The 21,786-nt window shown below is 40.4% G+C and overlaps 1 protein-coding gene across 2 annotated transcripts in view; it reads right to left on the reverse strand.

Annotated features, from left to right (window-relative positions):
• Positions 1-876: 876 nt before the first annotated feature.
• Positions 877-21,786, reverse strand: part of LOC137285194 (uncharacterized) — a 42,334-nt gene continuing 21,424 nt past the window's right edge. Inside the window, exons 1-7 of one of the 2 annotated variants that reach the window (XM_067817446.1) lie at positions 21,302-21,703; positions 18,927-19,036; positions 15,679-15,932; positions 13,415-13,546; positions 12,295-13,125; positions 6,321-6,425; positions 877-2,986 (exon numbers count right to left, since the gene is read on the reverse strand). In XM_067817446.1, the coding sequence (XP_067673547.1) occupies positions 2,979-2,986; positions 6,321-6,425; positions 12,295-13,125; positions 13,415-13,546; positions 15,679-15,932; positions 18,927-19,024 (1,428 nt within the window). In that variant the 5' untranslated portion in view covers positions 19,025-19,036; positions 21,302-21,703 and the 3' untranslated portion in view covers positions 877-2,978. Of the gene's footprint in view, positions 2,987-6,315; positions 6,426-12,294; positions 13,126-13,414; positions 13,547-15,678; positions 15,933-18,926; positions 19,037-21,301; positions 21,704-21,786 lie in introns of those variants that run through there. The other variant, XM_067817447.1, reaches the window with a different exon arrangement.

The following is a 21,786-nucleotide window of genomic DNA, read 5'->3' on the forward strand; positions in this document are numbered from 1 at the left end:
AGTGGTCATCAGAGTAGACTCTGATTACAGCGACACCAATTTGGACAACAGCATCTGCACATGTGGTAACCAGATAACGGCTTTTGAGATGACCCCATCTTCACAACACACGCTTGTTGATTACCTGGCTGTTTTACCAGCAAGGTTGTGTTTCTGATAAAGATTGCGTGACAACTTTTGATGCATTTGTATACTGAATACCCCACTCTGAGATAACATAGTTAATGAATATATGTTATTTAGTCTTCGGCTTTTGCTGTCATCAAATGCGTGTTTTTACTGAGAAAGAGTGAAACAGTTCCAAAGTCTCCGTTATTGCCACACGTCAAGACAGTTCAGCGGTGATGAAAGATGTTTGGAAGAAGGCATTTCGTTGTGGTTAGTTAGCTTGTATTCTGAGGCCAATAGCAGCATCGTCGAAATCCTGTAATTCGCAGATTATTACTTTGGTGTTGTCGTTGCCATGTAACCACATGTTTAAACTGAGTGAGCCAGTGACGTCGATTGTTATGCTGTCACTTTGTACATGGGTTTTACATCTTGTCTGTATGAGTGTATAAGTACGTAATCACGGTCCTTTGGAGTAAATCGCTGTCAATGTAAGCCAATGTGTTGACACGGACCATGTGTTCCGAAATGATACGTTATATGTTGTGAAACTGCAAAACTAATATCTTTGGCAATGTTTGGCCATGTGGATATGTATTGGTTACACACAAGGAAAATGTAACCCACCACGTGTGTAAATAGTGTCTTCCAAGTCCATATCCTGTCCTCAACACTCTCGTCTAAGGCCATGCCTGTGACATACACACGCGCAGTTGGCTTTGAACCCTAATTGGTCTTCCTCCCTTCCATAGAATAGCACAAACAATATTTTTTTCGATCGCAATGGTTTATTTCATGATATTACAAAATAATAGAAAAAAGGTCGATTTCGGGTGTAAGTGATAATGATGTACCCGAGGACAACCAGAATACTTTGATTAAATGCTGGGAATGGAAGTTATAATCTCAGTGGAGACCTATGTACATGACGATTGACACAGATGTATGCCCCAGATATAGACAGCTGGTTCAGCAGCTGACGAACATCATAGTGTTGTGCAGAAGTTGCATGTGCTAGGGGCAGGACTAGTTGTCAATACAGCCTAGTTCAACAGACTGTATACAATGCATACGGACATTGTCAGTCAGATCAGATCTAAGGTACACGCGTTTTTGACATAAAGAGTATATAATCTCGTAACATACTGAAACTATATTTGACAATGATATATGTAGGTACAGTTTACGGAATACATTCTTTCAAGAAGACATCTTCGAACTATATCTCACTTACAGTAGATCGTGACAAATTTGGTGACACCCATGTGGACATGGTGTCGCACAGAACAAGGGTATGAACGTTTGGACACCAGAAGTTCATGGTACAAGGGGGGCAACTCTGCATGGTGAAACAGTGATAAAGGCCGTGTGTACAGACCCTTTGTTGCGCAACAAACGTCTACTTACCACTGTGTTTGTTAGCTTTACCAGAATCTTTTGTTATTTTAGCACTATTGCACATTAATATTGTTCATGTATTGGGTCATCTGATACTGCTAATACATATATGCTATGCTGAACATCAGATAAACAAGGCTAATAGTATCAGATGGCTTGTACAACCCGGATATATGGATAGGGCACATGCTTTGTATTGGTTGGCAAATTTACATCGTAGGTACAGTTTTCAAATGGAAATGTACATATGCATGAACAAACAACTAGTTTGAGAAATTATGCAGCACGGAGTCTATCAACAGATGAAACACACATAACCTGCAACAATGGAAGACTTCACATTCTCTTCAAAAATAGACTTTGGGATGGTTGTCAAGTCAACGTCATTTCCTGAACTTTAGGGGTTACTGAATTCGTTTTTGGGGAAAGGAAGTTATATTCCAATGTTATGTATTCGTCCATCAGAAAACTAGTCTTTGATCATCTAGCTAAACAGCAAAAACGTCAATGGACACACAATTTAAAATAATCCCATCTCTGTTTGACTATCGTCAAAAACAACAATTACTCTATTTATGTGATAAATAACTTCGTGCAAGGATACATATATATGTATATGATATATATATATTTTTTGTCAAACTCTATATTGATATGTATGGTCGTTCCAAAAGAACGTCGTTCAGTTTACAAACAGCACTAAATCAACGGGCTGACTTTCATATAACTACTTTTGATTTTTACGGGGTTGGTACAGTGTCCTTTAACACAACTGACAATCTCCATAAAGATACAGACAGGTAGTCATGGCACATCGGTCACGTCACTATCTCCACCACCGCTATCTAACATTGTTCTGTTTCAAAAATGGGAACTTGTCACTTTGGTAACTGTATACTGAAGACGCGGAGGTAGGAGATGGTAGTGTATCTCCTGTGACGACCGTCGTGTGGATAGACGTGATCGTTGTAACACGCACATGACGCAGGCTGAATAATGGACGTGACTGCTTATAAAAAGACGGACAATCTTACTTTCACGATGTACTATTTTGAATAAAGCATTAATTAACCATTCTGTTAGATTTATTATTTATATGTGAGCTCACACATCTTCCTCCACACATTCCAAACTGCCAGTTTAAATGTATTTTTATTCCGCCTAGAAAGTAAGAGAACTCCGTATATCACCTAAGCAGTCCAATGCGAAGCCACGGGTGGTGTGCCGATTTCGGCTTCATATTTCTGCTGTTTTCAATCTCTGGAACAAGCTCTCTTTGAAGAGCCATGTCACAATCCAGCGCTGGGACCAGAAACAGCCAATCAATTCCGTTCTCTCCTTGTTGCTAGGCGACCATGTCATCCCTGTAACGGGACACCTTTCCTGGTGACAACATCATTTATAGATGTGGGTCATGTGATATCGGCAACAGCTGCCTTGCACCATTCCGTGCTGCTGGATCACCGAAGGGCTTAATAACCTGCAACATAAAACACATGTTTACCGTGAGAGCCCTAAGCCGTAATGCACATGCCGGGTAGGATACAAACGCCATCACATATCTGTTTCCGTTTTTTCAGCATAAATCTACATTTAATTACAATTTAATGAATATTTCTAATCTGCTGTCATGGCAACAAAATGCAAAGTATTCATGGTTATTTTACTTGGGAAAGCATCACATAATTTTTAGACGGGGTTATTGGGGACCGTTCCTAATGTATTGTTGGGGGTGGTGAAGTTTTGAAGGGGTGTCATCCGTATTGTGTATCATTCACATTGTACAAGCATCAAATTCATCACCCCCACCATCCCACCCTCACCACCTTACATTTTGAACGGTCCCTTAGTGATCTATTAAGGGGATTTCTTCATGGAACTCTGTTTACACGCTTTGATGTCATGTTGTTGTTAGTGACGCTGTAAACAAGTCTGGATTTCGGACAACAAATACCGCTTCAGGGCATTGATTGGCACACGGAGCAAATCAGACGCTCTTACCCGCGGAACGATTACAGAATTTTAGTGTTGTTTCCTGATGTCTGTGTTCTGTTCAATCTTGAACACACATTCACCCATTTCTGGGAATATTTCTGTAAATTAGGAATCTTATGAATAAACAGTACGCTTTTCTGAAGAATGAACGTATTGACTAGATGGGAACTAGGACTGAACAATCGAATAATGTTGAAATAAAAGCATTGCGAAATATGCGGATGATATTGTCCGATCATTGTCAAGAAGGAACGGGCTTGAGACAAGTCAACAAAGAGTGTAGTCGGGTTGATTCACAAAATACTGACATTTAAATGTTAAATGGCAACGATTGGTGGAAGGTTCCACTGGATTTCAACTGTATTTGACAATAATGACTAAAATGCAGTAATATGTATGACTACAGAATGCAGTTAGCATATAACTACAAAAATATTCCATTGTTTTATTGTTTTAATTGACAAAGGGAATATTTATTCGGTGTTTACGAAAAATGTCGTGAAAAATACGTTCATCATACCAAAGAGACAGACAACAATCACTCATGGTTTGTCAGCTGTCAGTCTGTTTTTCATATTGTACACCCGCTCCTATAATCTTGGAAGTGTGACGACATTTTTCAAATTCCCCCAAGCTCTTACATATCGTGACGTACACAAAGAGAACTTGGGCACAATGTAATAAAACTGCACGATTTAAATCGACCTTAACTCACGATGTTATTCAATCATTCAGACCTGAGGAAACCCTGTGGGTCGTATATAGGTAGTCGCTTCCATGTAAATAAGTTGTTGTAGCGTACTTGTATGAGAGCCTATACCCAGGTTTCACCCTTTCAATGTCTGTGCAGTGAGGAGCATTGGCCGTGCTATCCCATTGTTCCTGACCTCTGGCCCCAGTGTAGGCTGACGGAATGCATGTACCCACGCACCCAGCACGTACATCACTTAGACAGAAATGCCGTCTCAATTCATAGTTCACAATATATCAGTTACAAGCAACGAAGATTCTCCGTAGGCCTAAACCTATTCTCACGTAGCCCACGAAAACATACTCTGACCTGCCCATGGTATTTACATTTCGCTAACCATTTGAAATTAGATCGCTAGGACTTACAATAACATGTTGTAGAAATGCCTTAAGTATTATGGAAGGGGAAATAAAAAATGATTGCTCTGAACAGATAATCATGTTTGATGTAAGTCTGTGGTCAGCACTTTGAGTTACGTGGCGAAAGGCTGATGATGAACGCCATGGTTAGCTAGCCGTTTGTCAGGACCAAGTGTAATCACTGCGGGTCGTGATAAAGTTTGACTTTTGTTTCAGGGAATGATTTGTGGGGCCAGTTTGTCGACGAGAGCTACCCCGTACAGGACAGATGATGGATTTATAGTAGGGCTTGTTGAGCCCTCACCCAGGGAGGCCGACAGGAGGTTGTCGGGGAATGTTGACAGAATAGGGCAGGGTCGGTGGAGGACCCATTTGCTTGAAGGCGACTACATATCAGTATTGCAAAGTAGTAAATCACAGATTTTGTTCTTTGAAGTTCATGGAAACCTGTCTTCATCATAAATATGTTTTGTCAAGAGCTAGAACACACTTTAAAAAAATATTGAAAAAGCATGACACCCTTCTTCGTGACTCTTTGACAAATAAGTTCCTACAATTTTTATGTATCTATACAACGTTGGGTCGTTTAAAGGAATCAGTCAAATATCACACTATCAGTCAAAAGGAAGTACAGTAAAATACACACTACACATGTTCTTTTCAGCCACATCCACACTGTTGTGGTTGTATTCATGCTACTGGTGATAGAAGCCATTCCTGGAAAAAACTTCACTTTATTCAAATAGCACTTCAGCTTTTAAACTTTTAATAATTTAACATACATACGTTTCTACATTACACACATGAAAGGTAATCTATTCATAGTAGATTTATCGGTTCGGTTGAACACCTTCTCGCCTGCTTTTTCTTGAATACCTTCTCGCCTGCTTATTCACACAGTAGGTAAACTCTCATGAAACGTGTATTTGTGGTTTATTAGGTCACAAGCCAGATGTTTGGCATACTTCCACCTGGGTGAGGGGGCAAATCTACCCATAATGCCTCCGTAGGGCAGCGGGGTGTGAAATGCTATTGGCTAATGATACAGCTGCGCGCTCCTATGTTAAAAGAGGATGTAGAACAAGTATCCTGAATACAATGTACAACGTGTTGGATGGTGATGTGAAGAGGTGCTTGGCAGGACAACCGGGAATATCGTAATTGGAAATCGGTTAATGTGAGGGCATCATTTTCCCTTGAGAAACTACGGAATATAGCATGTTTTATTTAAGTCTCATCTATAATCATGTGTACTTTGCCTGAGGGTTGACATGTTCAGACAAACATTCAAATTATGGTTTTATGCCAGTGGTTAGTCTTCGTGCCCTGTAATTCCACATACTCCTACCGTGGTTTTCCCACCTAATATTACCTGGTATACCTTATAATCCATAAGATTTTTGTATGTAACCCGGTGTATGGGAACGCGCTGGTATGACGCCAGTTTTGCGAATGTTTAGCCTGGAGATTTCACAATGTACGAACAAAGATATAGCGGATGGGTGCATTTGCTACCCTGAAACACGAATCAGAGTCGTGCTGGTACATATTCCCCAAACGCACGCATGGCTAACGCGAAAGCAACTTCGAATGGCACGTTTGTGACCGGATTATAAACAAAGCAGTATACGCCCAGATGATTTTCGGGATCCGATCATATTATCCAAAGTTAAAAATTAGGGTTTGGTAACTTTCGGAGCACAACTAACCTGCGAAATGATCTCTGGGCCCGGGGGACACAGGAGGGCTTTCCACCCCCTCGTCATCGATGTAGTTGTCCAAGAACTGGAAAGCCTCAGCGGTTACTTGGTTGCCTGAAAGAGACAGCATTGTCATTGTCCATTATGTCTATAAAACTATCTATAAAACAATACTCAGAAACATCTTCTGGAAGATGGTCCGCATGATACAATGGGAAAATGCCGAAATATAATGTTTTCATAATAATAACCATATTGCACGTGTTTGACTTTTATCTTCCCTGTTTGTATGATATTATCAGCAGCTGTATGAGGGCACTCTGTAAATAATCGAGTCTGGTCGCGACAACGTCAACGTGTCTGTGACGTCATCAATACATATCCACCAAGTCCGTGAGTGACCCTTCTGTACATTCTCGCTAGTTGCGCATTACGACGGTCAGCGGATGCTGAAGACTTTGTATTTAATCCGTGGTATTATTTAATAAGTCAATAAGCTGTTATCATCGCTATCTGGCTAAATGTTCCCAAGACTGCCTCGCTTGCTGTTAAAACCAGTCGTACATTTCGATACCCGGGCTATGTTGGGGAGTAGTTGTCTCTGTACAACATCCACCGAGGAGACAAGGATCAACTTGCATTAAGCTATGTCCATGCTACAATGATCGTAATTAAGCCTATGTTAAAGTATTGGAGTTAGACAATCGCAGTGCTTATATCGCTTGCGTAGTGATAGAGTGAGTGAGCTTAGCTTTACGCCGCACTCAGCAATATTCCAGTTATATGGCGGCAGTCTGTAAATAATCGAGTCTGGACCAGACATTCCAGTGATCTACAACATGAGCATCGATCTGCACAATTGGGAACCGAAGACATGTGTCAACCAAATCAGCTCGTCTGATCACCCGATCTCGTTAGTCGCCTCTTACGACAAGCATAGTCGCCTTTTATGGCAAGCATGAGTTGCTGAAGGCCTATTCTACCCCGGGACCTTCACGGGTCTCGCTTGTGTAAGTGGACGGTTGTATGACGGTGTGAAGCGTTAATAGGACGTCGCCGTACTGACGTTAATGTCATTGTCAACTGTGCTTAATAATTTTACAATTAAAAACAAATCACGAACAATATAGCAGCTAAAGATGTTCAGTCCTCGATTGCTTTCCCGAGGAATGTATTTACGTTAAAACTGTTTTATGGAATTTGGGCTTTATTACTCATTCTCCTCCTAGACCTAGAACCTAGTATACCCTTGATTTACTGAACTAGCACAGCGTGACTTCATATTGATCAAGGGGTATTCCTTTACTACACCTTACAAGCAACGTCTTCCTTCTTCTACCATACGTCATTATCATGTGAAAATAAGTGAACATGCCAAATTGAGGTGTGTTGAAACAACGTCCCTTTCAAGATTCTCGCACTGCTACCACGCGCATTGATACATTCATTCGGCATGTCCACTGAAATACCATTCTGTACTGAAGCACGGAATACGGAGTCCGAGCTAACATATCCCTAATGCTAAGCACCAGGCAGGGCAACAACAATTACCATCTTTTTAGGTCAATTGTTATTCCGCGCCCTCAGACTCGAACCACTGGCCTTCCATTCCCCCGGCAGACGATCGATCTATTAAAGCACGGATGCGTTTAAAATGTAGAGACGGCGGTAAAGAAAAATACAAGTACACAAGGCGTGCTGTACAAGCTGTTTGTGTAAGGAAATGTTTACACTTTACATGTCAGTGCAATTAGGCCAATTCGCCGTGTCTACCCACGCAATCAGTATAACGTTGGACCCATGTTAAAGCATATCGATGCAACAAATACAACATGTCCGAAATAGCAGTGGATATTGTCATAGACTTGTCACGTGGTTTACAAGAGCGCATTATATAAACAAATCATGAAGTCATTACAGGATAAGATTTCGGTCAAGAAGATCGCTGAACAAATAGAAAACTTCATTTAACTAGTGTCAGGTTTGGCGGTTCAACCGTATGAAGTATCTGCGTGAATGACGTGGGATACGTTGTGTGCTAAACATAACAATTAGAATTAGAAATAAAGTCGAAGTCGGTCTTTCGTGCGAACCACTTAAGGTTAAATATTGACCAATCACAGCCACTACGCGGCGATGTTTGCCGGTCTCGCGCAGTGTCATGTAAACTTGAACTCGCGACGGTGTTTGCATCACACACAGATAATGCGGCATAAGCAACAGGTAACGTATGAAGATTACAAGAATTCCAAAACCTTTGGTAAACAACGAAACACGTGAAACTTCTGGAAATGTCCAGATGGGATTACTGAAGGTATTTCGATATTTGAAAATATAACATTGCATACACATAAGTAAATGTAACACTACATCCACACAAGTAAATATATATCTACACACACACAAGTAAATATATATCTACATATATACAAGTAAATGTAGCACTACATCCACACAAGGAAACGCATTGCTAAATATACACATATACAAGTAACGATACATGCACACAAGTTCATAAAGAATTACATACACAAAAGCAAAGTTAGCAGTATATCCACACAAGTAAAAGCAGTGCTATATGCACAAGGAAAAGTAACGATACATATACAAAAATGAATACACACACAAGTAAATGTAGCATTACACACAGTACATACACACAAGTACCATAATCGTACATGCACACAGGTAAATGTAGCAGGAGAATCACACAGGTAACTGTGCCTGGACATACACACGGGTTAATGTAATACACACACACATGAGTTAATGTTGCAACACACACACACACACACACACACACACACACACACACACACACACACACACACACACACACACACACACACGGGTTAATTTACCAATACACGGGGGTTAATGTAGCAATACATAAACACGGTAAACGTAGCATTATATACACGAGGGTTAATGCAGCAATACATAAACACGGGTTAATGGCGCAATATATGTGTGAATTTCAGCATTTTAACCTTTCAAACCGTTGTAACATCTCTCGCAAGGACATTGATTAATAACACCAAACCACTTCAAACATAAATAGAAACAATGCAGAATCACAAAAATAGAGTTTGTGTTATCAGTTTCCTATCAAACAATGTTTAATTCAACGCGATGCTACTTTAAACCAATGCATATGCTGTCTTCTGAGACCATTTCGACTGAAGTTTGAATGATAAATTATATATGTTTCAGTCTCCAAAGTGTAAAAAATGTTAACTCGAAAATAGCGGTTATGGTACTGTGTATCAGTACGATACCTTGATATGCCCGCAAAAACAAACGTAATGTAGAACTATATTGTTAAACGCATATTTTCGATGACTCACAGATACAGCGCAAAAAATCACGAACATCGTGTCATTCATGAATGTCATTTCATTACCTACTGGGGAAGTTTTGTCACCTTCCCAAGAGAACATTTCGTTACAACGCCCTGGGCGCTCCTACGAGTTTGGAAACGCCCGTTCCATCGCTGATTGAATCTCATAGCCACAGCTACAAGCTATACGTTTCATAAACCCACGGATGGATCCGGGATAAAACAAAAACACTTTATTACTGCAATAAATCCCATCGATCACGTGTAACCTTTCCACCTCAGATGATCAACATTTATTGACGTATTTGTTTGCGAATCCTGGGCGTGGTGAACGGACAACTGTTGGTTTAGTCAGCCATGTAATTCCCTATGCTTAAATTGCGGCCTGTGTAAGTGAGCACTCAGTCCGTCCGATTTGTACACGAGATACCCATTCACAGGGGGGACAACTGCAACCGTAACTGGACAATGTGAAATTATACCCTTTACGCTGCCTCAACAGCGAAATGGCGAGTTTATTTATCTGTTCTAACAGTGTAGGAAGATCATGTATTTGTCATTGATCGGTATATTTAACAAGGCCTAAGATTGTTAGGATGTGCCCCCATGTCAAGTCGATGGGAAGGTGGTTGGTTTGGAATCCGATCGTAGCATAGATGATACCACATTTCAAATATTTGCCTCGGTATTGTTTAGTGTTTGTATAATGTAATACAATCATCGAACATAGGAAACATTTAATTTGTTTTCGAACAGGCATTCCACACTGTCGTAGCTACAATTGAAAACGTCCGTCTTCATGTCCAATTAACGTATGGATATGTTCCAATGCTCGTCTTAATCATATCAACCAGTGAATGGGAAGTGAGCATTCCTATAATTACTACTTATGTATTATGATATTGATGTTTGTAGTGACACACTTTGCACTGATCAAATTATCTCTGTTAATAAACAAACCGTCATGGATATTCTGTGATCGGTGATGGTCGGCGGAAAATACATGTACATGGGCTAGGCCTGCAGTCGAGATATGTGGGACCAGGAGAGTTGACAGAGAGCTCGGTCTAGCATAGTTCCGTCTATTCAGTGTAACGTTAGACATGGCTAGATACTACATGTAACGCTAGAAATGGTAAGATGCTAAATGTAACGCAGACGTGTCGAGTTGAAAAGTCGACATATTAAGTGTAGCGCTACATGTGGTAAAATACTAAATGTAACGTTTGACAAGCCGAATTATCAAGTGTAACGATAGACATGGCGAGATGTTACATCCAACATTAGACATGTCGAGATACTATATACAACATTAGACATGTCGAGATACTATATACAACATTAGACATGTCGAGATACTATACCCAACATTAGACATCTCGAGATACTATACCCAACATTAGACATGTCGAGATACTATATACAACGACAGGCATGTAAGATCTGAACTAATACGTTAGATATGTCAAGGTAATGAGTAAAACTGTGCTGGATTGAGACGCCGTTCGAGATACAAAAGAGAAGCCTACGACGGGCGGGATACATAGAGAAGCCTACGACGGGCGGGATACAAAGAGAAGCCTACGATGATCGGTATACAAAGAGAAGCCTACGATGATCGGGATGCAAAGAGCCAGGAAGACTAACGCTTAGTTTCTGAATATATATGACAAATATGTGATAAATAAACCCTTTTAAATTTAAAAGGATTCCCGGGGATACCAGACGTTCAGAGAACCAAGGCAAAGCTTGCATCATTTAGGGTTTTATCACTGCAGGGAGGGCTAGGCTGTAGGGAAAATAAAACGGTTCAAGGACTGTGGAACATATTCAGAGTCCCTGGGCATAGATCTGAGTCTGTGTATGGATATACCCCACAGGCGTACTGATAACAGTGAAACAAAATATCTGTTTGTAGGGTTCTTGCTGAGTCCACATAGCCTCATGAATTGAACTGACACTGAAGTGTTTTGCCCGCAGGAACTTACATCCCCAAACTTATGATGTGTTGCACGTCAGGAACGCTGTCATCGGTCCAGTATGTCCCATATTCGGAAACACCTGAGAGGCTCCGCAGCAGTCTACTTATTCATCTACTTAAGTCACATCCATGTTCGATGTAAACAGTTAAATCTTTTGTAACTACCATGAGTGAGTTGCTGTAGTACAGGGAGGGCAATATACGTATTTATGTGAAGGGACTATTAGTCATGTGTGGGTATCTTTAGAGGGATTTTTTTTATCACCTTCGTGCAATGTTTTTGCACGACGTCATTGGCACTTACACTTTTGAAAAAGAGTTGAAGGTGAAATGACACAAACCGATCGACAGATCAAATATTTTAAGGAACTGCACGTTGCCTTAAGACCTGTATGCACAACTCCCTTTAATATCGCCGTTGAGGCATTTAGGATGTGGCAAGCACAAGTTCTGGACAAACACAACGAGAGGTTTATTACTGACCGTGATTTCACAAACAAGGCAAAATATAATATCTAGGTGTTGGTTCGATATTATCTACATAGTATGAGAACTACATGACTGCATATTACACGCTCGAGACTTCCAAACTAGAAACAAACCAGTGTATACCTGGTGCTCCGAGACTTCCAAAACAGGACGAGAGGCAAAGTACTACATACCTGTTGGCCCGAGATCTTCCGACTGTGTGGCACTGAGAGGGGGATGAAGACTGCCATCAGTTGAGTCCAGTCTCTCTCCAGTCGCAGGGTGTTTCACCTCTCGCATCCCGGTCGTGATGTGGATCGAGGTGTCTGAAACGTTCACTGGAACAGATGACGTCACATCGTCCACACGTGATGTCTGACTTGATCCTACTTGACTGGCACGGGAAGGTACAATTTCTGTTCTGATGGAACTCGCTCGCCGAGAGTCTCCAGCTCCCTCTGTTTTTTCTATAATCATTTCTTCCATTCGAGCTACTATTGGGTTTTCATAGGCCTCGTCCTTTCTTATTCCAAGTTTATTGGGAACTGCATACACAGACCCTTCGTGCGTATAATGCTGAGTTATAACCTCATTTTTTACTGGTTTGGGTTCTTGCTTTTCATCGTCTGTTTTATTATAAAGCGGTCTTGTGCCCATTCCGTTCTTATCCTGCAACTTCATGCTGTCTGTAGCAGCAGGCTGGGAAACTGTAGGTTGCGGCACTTTCACGGGAACTTTATTCTCGAAAGCTGGATTGTCATAAGCTCCTGCCCTCAAAGAATCTAAAGATTGTGACTTTTGTTGCGAAACTTTCACGTGACCAGCTGAACTTGGCCTGGAATGTTCTTTTCTTGATTTGTCACTGTTTGACTGATGCGAGTGACCGGAATGTCTTTTAGAGTTATCCCGCCTTTCCTTGGGTCGACCACTAATGTCACTGTGCGATCTGTTTACCTTCTTGCTGTCTCTGTGATGGCGCTCAGCAGAGTTGCGGTTAATGAGGCGTGACCGCGAGTGTGTCAAATCTGAAATCAACGAGTTTTTTGTTGTACCTTACATAAAATGATACCCGTTGAACACAATATCACTTCCTCTAATGAACGGGTTTTACTGAGCAAACTATTCCTGAAAGCAGTGAAAGAACAAACATGAAAAGCAAGGAGACCTAAATTTCATGGTCTCTTTATCGGGACCTTTGCTTCAATTTCTTTGAGAACTACTTTCTCTATCATGCTATGTAGAATATCGACGAACGGTGTTAACATCTCACGAGATAATAGGGTAATATTTTGCGATACAGAGTTCGTGACTCACCGTTATATTCATATATACTTATAACACCAGGTGCTCTGGAGGTGTCCACCACTTCATAGACAGGGGCTAGTTGCTGACTGTGGTATATCCTCACATTACCCTGGTATACTGCATGGCCCGGAGGCGGGTGTGCTGTAAGTGGAGATCATCACCATCACCATCATCACCATCATCATCATCATCATCAACGATGCCATCACCGCCTACATTATCAACTATATCTTTAATAGACGCTGAGCCAATCAGCCTTTCTCACCTTCCATTAGTTGAAACAAATCACATCATCACACAATGAAAACACCCCTCATCATTAAACCAACGCACGTGCAAATTTGCTATAAAATGAAGTTTGTTTTGTAAAAGTTGATATGAAAATGCATACCGATTTGACCACAATGTCTTCCTTCCCAAGTTACAAATAGAGTGTGAGGAGAAAGTGAAGGGACTTGGTTCTGAACCAGATAAAACTGTAGTGATAGCGTGGGAAAAGGGCCAAGTCGATATAAATGTCAATGTGCCAGCATTTCTTTCGGTTTACGAAATGAATAAAGCGATTGTGATCACGTCTAAAATAAACGACTTTCAAAACATACCCACGCAGGCAAGAATGGATTTTGAAGAAACGCTTCCTGTTATAGAGTAGCGTAATGTTTTAAAAAGGCTGTATGTGTTTGTTGCTGATCGGGCTTATTGGCGTTACATGTGAAGCTGCATTACTGAGACACCTTAACTCGATCTTTTAGCAGTTCGTCATGTTTGTTTGTATCTGCCCAAATGTTGATGTGTAAACGTATTCGTCTAAACCTCATAGCCCTTTGGGGTTTACATAGTTTACAGTGCCTCAGGTCGTCAGAAATAGATGGCATTTCTGCGTCTCAGTACGAAAACACTTTTGACATTCAAAGTTTACATTCTTCTCTGAGAATGTCATCATAGGCTTTTGCTCTACAAATGCATACACAGAGAGGATGTATGGGTAAAGTTTAAATCTCTCCATTACTTGATGGGATGAGTCACTGACAATCAATGGCGGTTTGTGTTGGGAACACTGTTATATTGTACTATAATTAATACTAAACTGTACAAGGGGGTATTGTGGGCTTTCAGTTTCGGTTATAATGCACGTCGACATCGGGGCGTTTCACAATAAGTATTGTAGTGCCCACATTGAGCATTTGGCTCCGAACAATGTGTTGGAGCGAAGCATGGAGAGGGTCACAGAGTTCTTTACCCAGGCGGACTATATTCTGTAGATGATAGGATTTCAACATGGGACTGAGACATGCGGTCAGGTTACCTACACATTTGTTCCTTTTTTAAGTTTCAAACAAATAGAACCACTGCTTGAAGCCAAGGCTTTCATTGCATTTGAGGGGCGGTGGGGTAGCCTAGTGGTTAAAGCGTTCGCTCGTCACGCCGAAGACCTGGGTTCGATTCCCCACATGGGTACAATGTGTGAGGCCCATTTTCTGGTGTCCCCCGCCGTGATATTGCTGGAATATTGCTAAAAACGGCGTAAAACCAAACTCACTCACTCACTCATTGCATTTGAGCTCCGAGTGACCTACAATGGTATTTAACATTAGTCATGTAAATTCAAAAGGGCCATTTTTGCTGAATGTGCACAACCATCCCGATCCGAAGGATACCGAAGAAAGTCAAAACAGATGCAAGGAGACCAAAAAGGGGTCGAACAGAAGTTGAACAATAATTGTTCAACGAGGATTGACATTAATGACAGTGTCCACAAGCGTTAACCAGCTCATTGACCCTCGTGACTTTGTACACGCGTTCGTTAGGATAAAGATATTCTTCACTGTTGTGTAATCAAAGCTGCTGTGTCGTCCGATATTGAAGATCTAATACTACTCATGAAATTCGGCGTAGATAATAGTATGCTTATATTCATGGAAAGGAATAAGAGAACACATAAAAGCACAATTATTCCTCTATTCTTTTCCACGTTTCTTCAAAAGGTATGTATTGCACTGTGAGTGAAATTCTGGAAATGAATAATGGAACACTTTTACTTTCACGTGTTCTCTTATTCGTTTCCTTGAGTATGTTTATCCGGTGAACCTCTGCGTGTGTAACGGTCACACGCCCTTGGTCTAGAATCCTGGCATCGGGATTACAAGTGGTTTCATACGTACAATTATAAAGAGACACGTTTCTCCGACCTCATTATTTGAAAACATGCTACACGAGACAGATCACCGGGAATGTAATGAAGAGGTTTCACTATATACTGATTTTTGACCAACCTTGCAAACGTAGCTCCGAAGCTGACCTTTGAACCCCAGGTTCCACACGATATTTGGGGTTTGGTCTGCCGTAGTACAGCCCCTGATTGGGTGCTGCCTGGTACACCGCAGGGGCCTCAACCCACAAGCCATTCCCCACCTTAGGAAGGCCCCTGGGGTCAATATGACTGAGTGTAGACTGTTGACTTTGGTGGCCAGAGTCAGGTGGTAGGTGATGGAACTGTTTCTCATGTCTCTTCTTCTTCCTCTTGGCCCTGTGAGGCGTTAGAAAATCATACAATGTTACCTGTCTCGGCATAACATAAGTATACACTACAATTCATTCGTCAATGACTTTGTGACACTGTATATAGTGTCAAATATTAAACAGAGTGTTGTCACCTACACACCACTTACCACATTCTACTGGTGTTACGGGTAGACTGACTGAAGGCACACCTACTCTGGCTGGCTATATCTGTGTATTCCCACCTACGTAGGATGACAATGGTGGGAACCTGTTTAAGATGTAAGAACGTGGGTAGGTCTGATTCACCACAGAAGCACAGCCTAAGAAGATTAGATAGGAGCAATTTCAGAACAATCTGTGAAGGTTCAGTAGCTCTCTGTGTTTGTCACGGTCTGTTTGGGAAAAAGTATGAGACGCACTCATTCCCGGGTCAACAACAGTGTTATCACACTTAAAATTCATAGATCTGGCATGGATTTGCCCATTATGTCCGTAAGTTACAACACACAGTTGATTCTGGAGCTTGTGGAACACCTACGAAAGATTCCCCAAATAGTTGATCCTGGAATGTGAGGATTACTTTCAGAAGATCATACTTCTTCATTGAAACATTTAAAGCATGTTCATTATTTGAAATACTTTAATGTGTTGCACATTTGATGATTTTTGACAACTGTTGACGAACAGTCATATTTGGTTTCAGTGCCCACCGAGAGGATGCGACAGCTGCCACTTAAAATCTACGTACTTATTATTCCGATGATATTAATACATAGTGAGGTAACAAGCCACACAAGAAATACATCTAATAGCATTATACGGATCACAACTAAGCCGTACTTAACATCTCACTACAGAAGGATTACATTCCCACGGTTAGTATAATTGATAATATCTGGGCTAAACATTTCCACGAAGGCTTAGGATGTCAGAAAAATATATAAAATTGAAATGTTTTAAGTTCTATCAGTTGCTATAGTCATACATTTAACACAAACAAAGTGATGGCTGACACATCTCCATCAGCTCGCCACTTCGTGTTTATGATACAACCATTTAAATATGTGACAGTTGGATTGATTTCTGTGTCGTGACTATGCTATCTGTCACGCAAGTCTGGTCTGCCGGTGCTGAACAATGCAAGTACACTGCAACAGTCAACGGTCATGGTTCGACAACAACATCTGCATTATTTAACGTCAGTCTATGTGTATACGTGAAGCATATACCTGGTCAACTCTCGCTGCTCAGAATATACCACACAGCCAATTGTGGCGTAGCTTGGATTATTTTTACAAACCCCTTTCGGTTTTCAGTCCATAAAACATCTGTGGGAATAGTAATTCTCATCACAATCATTGTTTCTACCAAAGACCCAAAACAACGTCTAGTGACTATTTTTCATCAACTATATTTACTTTTTATTTGTCATATTTCATTGGTCGTATGTTGTGCAATCACACCGCATAATTCATATAAACGTAACCCTTTCAATTGGGGTCGGTACGCCGTTGTTAGTAAAGGTAAAACGAACCACAAAAATACAAGATTAACGGATCAATCATATTTCGTCTTTAGATATAATTGCTACATTACGAGTGACAAGTTATTGGCAGGTAATTGGGTCTGTCAGTCAAACAATAAGAGACTTCTTGCACGGAAATGTACCATTTTGGCCCTCAATGTAATTACACGATGAGGTGGAATACATTTTTGTAAAAAAAATTACTTCACAAGGTTACATGGAAATAGACGCTATGTCCTGCTTGGTTGAACAATATCGACATATATAATTATCTAGAAACAGTGTGCATGCATATCACAAAATGTCAATCCCTATTATATGAAGAAACTGCCCTTCAATCTATCAGCAGGTATTCATCAGTGTCAAGTAAAACATCCATTCGCAACATTCATTCAATGGCGAATAATGTTTGATAATCAATACTGCTTTGTTACCAATACATGACATGACCTAAGCCTGTCCTAAGTAATCACTTCATCAAAAGCAGGCTAATGGAAGGATATGCCTGTATGTTAAGCTTGTATTGATACTACTAATTTAGACTAAGAATAAGATTCCGCACGTATAATCGCAATGACTTCTATGTGTCACCTTGGCACCAACCGCTTTATCACAGGTGAGCAGGCAAATACCACGGAGGCCATCTATATGACAAGATACAAGATGGAAGAAACTGGGGCAACTAATAAGCTCCCGATAAGCTTCAGTGTACATACTTATATCAACATATAGAACGCACTTCAAAAAGAACGTATTCCAATGAAGGGAGTGTTTGCGGTAGTAATGTCAACACTTAGGCTCTCAGTGTCATCACACAGGCGTCATGACGGCTCACGGTTGCTGACCACGCCATATATGCCATTACGTGGTACCTGCACAGCTTTTCACCACGACTGGATCCCTTTCTCATCTACCATCGTTAATGGTTTAGGATGGACAGGCAGTCATTTGACATGTCGAACACTTATATAGTTAAACGCAATAGTTTGGCAATAAAGGCTGTTGTTGTCAAGATAGTGTCACCTTGGAGCTAGTAATGTATATATTTCTAGCTATGACATACAATCTCTAAAATTCCTTTTACACAAGTATGTTGACTGTTTTATATATCATCACCATTACCGGAAAAATGCTATGAAGTCGAATATTTCAATTATGCTGATATTTCATAAAAGGAAACAAATCATTTCCACTGAAACATCTAATGTGCCACGAAGCTTAAATGTGGGTTAACAAATAAGAAGAGAGACAGATGATTCTGTCGATAATCTGTTTAAACGAATGGTCGTGCTCTGTATTAATCATGCAATGAATTTAAAACAATTAAACACATATTTTTATGCATATATTTGAAAAAAGACAAATGAGAAAATATTTGACAAGGTGCTTCATACAAAACATTATTCATAATTTAAATGGATTACTTGATCTACTTGAGTAATGCCAGTGACTCATTGTTCTTTTAAAAGCTGGTAATTGTTTGTAGAAACTCACCCGCAAGTGCAACAGATGATGCAGGTTATGACGCTGATGATGAGGATCCCACCCCCAACAGAGCCGCCGATGATGTAGCCGAGAGTAGCGTCATCCATGTTTCTTGTTACCTAGCAACAGACACAATTACCTAAAATCAATAAAACCATAACTTTCGAGCATTTTTTTTGCAAAGGTCGGTACATTAATTAATATTATGTACCTCGGACGAAACACTTACACGAGTTCAAAATGTCACGAAGTGTATTGCACAGCATACATTCACTCGTTGCTGAAGTACCTGATGACATGCTCTGTGGAGTCATCCACCATCTGAGTACCAAAAAAAACAGATAGGACAAAACGTTTTGTCACCTTCTCACCATAGCACCACAAGGCCATTATGGTTAATCATTTGCCCTAATGCCCGAAATACACAACTGTAATAAAAATACACACGCACCTTACAAACACAGAAGCACCCCACACATATACACCACGCACACACAAACCCCAAAACAGACTAAACCCCTTAAACCAAAATCCTTTCCCTCCTTCCCCAAATTCTCAAATACTATAATTAAATCAGTGAAAGACTGCTTTAAATCAAAATAACAGAAACGGGTCGAGCTATACCTTTATAGTTGTTTTTAAGTATAACGCAACTCATAAAATACATGCACTGTCCGATACCATGTAACATCTTTTAGCTTCTGAACCTATTTCTTGCATATCAAATCAACTCCTTCAAGACTTTGTCAAAACATTGAGATACCCCATCACCAAATATGTCCAGTACAGCCGTGTTTGCCTGTGTGCTAAATGGTCCTTTCAAGCGGTGAATGTGAAGTAGGGTCATATACTATCAGAGACCATGTGCCTATGTAGACACACTAGAAGACTTTCGGTATTATTCAGGAACTGGATGTTATCCTGTCCTATTGAAATGAACCAGGTTAATCTATGCCTGGATGAACATATTGATTTGAACTGCCAACAAACAAACGCATTAAATTGATATGTCAAGGGCTTGACAACGATCTCCTTGTTCTCGGTTTTATCCGATGTATATACACAAAGCTGTTTGATAAAATCAGTTTCGTGTGAATTATAAACAAATTTTGCCATTGTATAATATTGATAATAAACATACGTTGACATTTTTTGCAATACGCCTAACAAATTCTTTCTTTGGAAAACAATTACAGCATTGACGCTGTTAAAGGGTCTTCAATTTACTGGTAGCAATTTCGCAAAAACTTGAAAATTTCGTTGCATACTTTTCTTTCTAGGCAGTATTCACAAACATAGCCGAAAATACGAATGTTTTGTGCAGCACGAACATATAAACCCAAAAAATTAATATCCTTAAAAATTGAATTATGTGAAACATGAATGAAATACAAAGAGTGCGTCAGTCGCTTTGACTCTAGCCTTCGAGGTGACATTGGCGTGATATTGACATAATATATAATGCTGACTCCATTTCACTGGATTTTAAATACTCTTGTCTCCCCTCCCTCTCAAATTAATACAACCACAAAATATCAAAAGAAAAATATACGTGAAACGTTAATGAGTTGAGTTCGTCTTTCCCGGAGTTAAACGTCCTTGTATCAGCCAGGGTCGTCTTTACAATGCTGTACATAACCAGTAATGAATGAACCCTAATCGTGAGTTCAGGCTTTCGACTACATGTTTACAGTTTAATAAGGCTATTTTCGTGGTATTTTGCATATCTTTGACCTAGCTAAACGGTCGCATGACATGAATCTGACTGAGCATGAATGAGGCTTTCCGAGTGCATTGCAGTTCCTGACACCAGTTGAGCGCGTGAGTAGAATTCCAGAATGGCAAATCAGCGTGTTTCAATTACGAAAAGTGTTATTTACATGAATGCGTCACAACGGGTATTTCGTTACACAGTTTTACTTTCCATCAAACATTGCATTATTTATTAGGAGGTAGGTACAAGTGCACAATGAAGTTGTATGTGGTGATAAAGAATATCAACCTGCTCTTCGTACATATCTGTGATATTCCAGACACGACTCGGGGTGACAAGCCATTTGTACATAGAAGAGTTTAAAGAGCTGTTGAAATATAAACACCGCAAAAACGGACTTTGGGGAAATCTTTCCTAACAGTTGTAAACAAGGGCATAAAAAGCAAAATATATTATTACTAATAATATATTTATCAAGACATGTCACGACGCTCGAATATTACCAAACAGAGGGATGCTTTGTGTATATCACTTTCATATAAGTACAATAATTATTTGTTTTAGGAGCCAGTTATCACAAAGAGGAAATTCCCTTTGCGGTTAAAGATATACATGTCAACACATAGGGATACTTGGCGCCATATTAAATGAATGGAGATTGGCTACATACCTTAAATGGCTGTGATGGTCACTTATCATCATAAACGGTATATATCAGTGTCACGGTAAATTCCTTGTTACACAGTTATTTCTCTCGTCTGCATTATACCTTTTCCCTGCACACTCCCGTAAGTTCCAGGGTTGTACTCAGTCGTGCGCGACGGTGTAGTAATGTTCGCCTGAGGAAGCCATTTAGTCACACCAGATCATCAACGAATGGCGACAATATTCAACCAAGCCGCATCACACAGATTAAATGTACACAGGACTTAACATATCAACATTTGCTTCCCTTTTTGGACTTGAGTATACTGTCGTAACCTTAGCATATATTCACATCGAGTCATGTGGTCAACTGGCTCTGTCATTGGTTCGTGATGTCGTCTGCTTGTCTCGCGCACACCTGTCGTCTGCTTTGGCAGCTAGCGCGGGATTTGCGGGGTTCGATTACATGGGCTCGGTGTCTGTATTGATTTGTTGAGGAAATCTTTCCAG

The sequence above is a fragment of the Haliotis asinina genome, chromosome 5, assembly GCF_037392515.1.
Source record: "Haliotis asinina isolate JCU_RB_2024 chromosome 5, JCU_Hal_asi_v2, whole genome shotgun sequence".
Lineage (NCBI taxonomy): Eukaryota > Metazoa > Mollusca > Gastropoda > Lepetellida > Haliotidae > Haliotis > Haliotis asinina.